This window comes from Gregarina niphandrodes (genome assembly GCF_000223845.1).
Source record: "Gregarina niphandrodes unplaced genomic scaffold scaffold00061, whole genome shotgun sequence".
Classification (NCBI taxonomy): Eukaryota; Apicomplexa; class Conoidasida; order Eugregarinorida; family Gregarinidae; genus Gregarina; species Gregarina niphandrodes.
This window is the reverse complement of record NW_011645828.1, coordinates 2,648-6,012: the sequence shown is the minus strand read 5'-3', so window position 1 is coordinate 6,012 and position 3,365 is coordinate 2,648. Positions and strand designations below refer to the sequence as shown.

The 3,365-nt window shown below is 53.0% G+C and overlaps 2 protein-coding genes across 2 annotated transcripts; both read left to right on the top strand.

The window, feature by feature from the left end:
* Positions 1–62: 62 nt before the first annotated feature.
* GNI_173480 (hypothetical protein) lies at positions 63–1,244 on the top strand (the record flags this gene model as incomplete). Its single annotated transcript, XM_011135066.1, has 1 exon — positions 63–1,244. One exon carries the CDS (start codon positions 63–65, stop codon positions 1,242–1,244), a length of 1,182 nt encoding a protein of 393 aa, XP_011133368.1.
* Positions 1,245–1,461: 217 nt separating this feature from the next.
* On the top strand, positions 1,462–2,856 carry GNI_173470 (hypothetical protein; the record flags this gene model as incomplete). The annotated part of the gene is made up of 1 exon (XM_011135065.1): positions 1,462–2,856. One exon carries the CDS (start codon positions 1,462–1,464, stop codon positions 2,854–2,856), a length of 1,395 nt encoding a protein of 464 aa, XP_011133367.1.
* Between the last annotated feature and the right edge of the window lie 509 nt (positions 2,857–3,365).

The window sequence follows — 3,365 nt, the reverse complement described above, 5'->3', positions numbered from 1 at the left end:
CTGATACTCTTGAAGGCTGTGTGCGTCTGAACTGGGGTTTGGAGCATCGTATGACCCCTGCAATGTTTCTGACGATTGGCCTGCAGTGTTTGGACAAGCTACGTAGTGACCCCGACCTTCGACTATGTTCAGCGGAGCAAATCCAGTTCCGCAAAAGCAGCACGGAAATTGAGGTCGTAATCGATCCGGCGTACACGAAGTACTCCGACGCACACGAAACGGTAACGCGGGAGTGTTTGATGGAGCAGGTGTTGTCCCAGTTGGCAAGACACGTGACAGCGGTAGACGAAAAGGAGAACCCGGCAGAGGCAGAAACTCTTCTCAAGCATTACAACATGGTGGTTGCCGGGGACTTGGGCGAGAAGCGGAGAACGACGTTAGACGCGGTGGAGGCAGAGCTTCGGGCCGCCTATGAGAAGCTGAGTCCCGAACCTGGCAAGTATTGGCGAGGCGTGTGCCGGCCGCGGCTGGGTCAGAACAAGGATCACTGGGTCTCGGTGGTCCCGGAGCTTCGAGAAAGACTTTGCGAGGAATGTCTGCCACGACAGCTCTCGGACCTGCGGTGGCCGAAGAGGATTCGTAGCTTCGTGGGGGAGGGAGCCCCTCTGACTAGCATCCTACCGGGCGACGGAATGCCACAGGGACGCACTTGGTGTCAGGTTACGGAGGATGCCGAAACCCGGGTTTCCGTAGACGCAGAAACAAAAGGCGTGACGACCATCAAGATCCCGACACCGATGACCTGTGAGCCTTTGAAAGAGGAAGCCTTTGAATCTGTGGGCCAGACGAGGGTCGAACGCACACGACGTGCACCGAGAGTCGAACGCACACGACGTGCACCGAGAGTCGAACGCACACGACGTGCACCGAACGTTGAAATGGAGCTCCAGAAGCGACTGAGAAGCGGCTGTATCATACAACTTCGGGACTTACTCAAAACGTACCGGCTCACTTACGCACAATGTGACGACCTCGTGTACCAACTTCGCCGGCGCTTGCTCTCCGTAGAGGAACAGTACCCCAGAGGTCAGAACTACTGCGTCGGCTCCTACGGCCAAGTGTATCTCAGTTTGGATAAAGGCAACCCAGGCACCGAACTGCATATCGTCCTTAATCCATGGTGCATGCAGGCCAATTCCGAAGAACAAGCGACTGAAATCACTGAGGAATTTATCGACCAATTCCGTGCGGATGCAGGCTGTGACATAATCCAGCCTACTGGCCCCAAAATTAGAATTTGTTGAAGAACTGGACATTATTTAATGTTGAGCCGCAGAGAGCTGGAGGTCTTTCGTACGCCTTCCCGACATCGAGCATGAGATGCAAACACGCGCGCGTGTGTGTTACAAACACGGGGACATCGTTTTTAATCAGTTCAACGACTACAGACATTAACCCCCAACACGGACTTTCTGCCGCAAATGGACGGGAACAGACATTTAAATTTATTTCCAGCGGACTATGTGGAGTTGCAGGGCTTCCAGCGAAGTGTTGTTCCCTTTGAGGGTTGCTTTGGGCTTAAGTCTTTTGGATTGCGGAGACAAGTGTCCGGTCATGGAGAGTCAAGGTGTGTTTAGCGCGAAGTTCTCGGCAGCCAGAACTCCGAGTGAGGATAAGGCCCTCGGACTGCCTGATACTCTTGAAGGCTGTGTGCGTTTAAACTGGGGTTTGGAGCATCGTATGACCCCTGCAATGTTTCTGACGATTGGCCTGCAGTGTTTGGACAAGTTGCGCAATGACTTGCGTCTGCGTTTAAAATCAGTGGAGCAAATCCAGTTCAAGGAAAAAAGAATGGAATTGGAGGTTGTAATCGATCCGGCATACTCGGTATATCCCGAAGAACCGGTGGCGGTAACGCGGGCGTGTATGACGGAACAAATGTTATCACGGCTGGCTACTTTTGTATCCGCAGACGAACATGAGTACCCGGTAGAGGTAATAGCCCTTTGCAAGCGTTACGCCGGGAATACGGTTTTCACAATGGACTTATTGGGTTTGGGGGAGGAGCCGAGAACCCTGGACGGGATTGAGAAGGAGCTGCGTATTGCCTGCCAGGCGTTGAGTTCACAACCTGGCAAGTATTGGCGAGGAGTCTGCCGACCTCGATTGGGTCTGAGTACATTCCACGACGTCGCAATAATTCGGTCGCATGATGGTAAACTCTGTCAGGAATGTGAACCACGGAATCTTTCGGACCTGCGGCCGTCGCAAAGGATTCGCAGTCTTGTGGATGCCAGCTTGTCTGGCGACGGTACTCCGACGGCCAGCATCCTACCGAGTGACGGAACCCCAGAGGGGCGGACTTGGTCACAGATCATGAACGTTGCCGCTGAACGCGTGCGTACAGACACTAATGAACGATGTCATGAAACCGTCCAAATTCCCATCGAAAGAACCTGGAAGCCTTGGCATCAGGGCTACATGCGAAAAAAGCACCGTGTCGAAGCACACCTCCAGTCCCAACTTGAACGTGGATGTCTTATACAACTTCAAGATCTACTCAAAACCTACCGACTCACTAACAAGCAATGTCACAGTCTCGTGCATCAACTGCGCTCACTTCTGAAGGGCATTGCCGGAAAAATACCCGACAGCGAAAAATGTTGCGTCGGCTCATACGCTCAGGTTTACGTCAGTTTGGATGAAAGCCTTCGCGAAATCCTTCCAGATTTCGGAACCAAGCTACGGGTCGTCCTCACTCCAGAATGCATGAAAGCTAGTTCTAAACAAGAGGCAAACGAAATCACCCAAAAATTTATCAAAAGACTTTGCGATGACGCAGACTGCGAACCATTCGTTTCCAAAAAAGACATTTCACGCGCGTTGGCTTTGAACTCTTTTTTCCCCTTGGTGTAGACTCCTTGGTGTAGACTCCTTGGTTTGATCGCAAAGAGACTGAACAGCAGCGTGACTGGGAAGCCGTGCGGGTTCGTGGCTGAGAAGCCATGCGGTTTCGTGGCTGGGGAGCCATGCGGTTTCGTGGCTGAGAAGCCGTGCGAGTTCGTGGCTGGGGAGCCATGCGAGTTCGTGGCTGGGGAGCCATGCGGTTTCGTGGCTGAGAAGCCGTGCGAGTTCGTGGCTGGGGAGCCATGCGGTTATTATGCAGAAAGGACCAAAGGTCAGGCAGTGTGACGAACCCGCGATCTTTCAAATAGAAGATGACGGGTTGCAGAGCTTCGTCTGCTGAAGTATCGTCTTCTTTAGCGGTTGCTTTGTCCGTAAGTCTTTTGGAGTGTGGGAACGAGTGTGCGGTCTTGCAAGGTCAAAGGGTGTGTTTAGCCCGAAGTTCTTGGCAGTCAGAACTACGAGCCAGGTAAGGCCCTCGGACTGCTGCCGGCTTTTGAAGACTGTGTGCGTCTGAACGT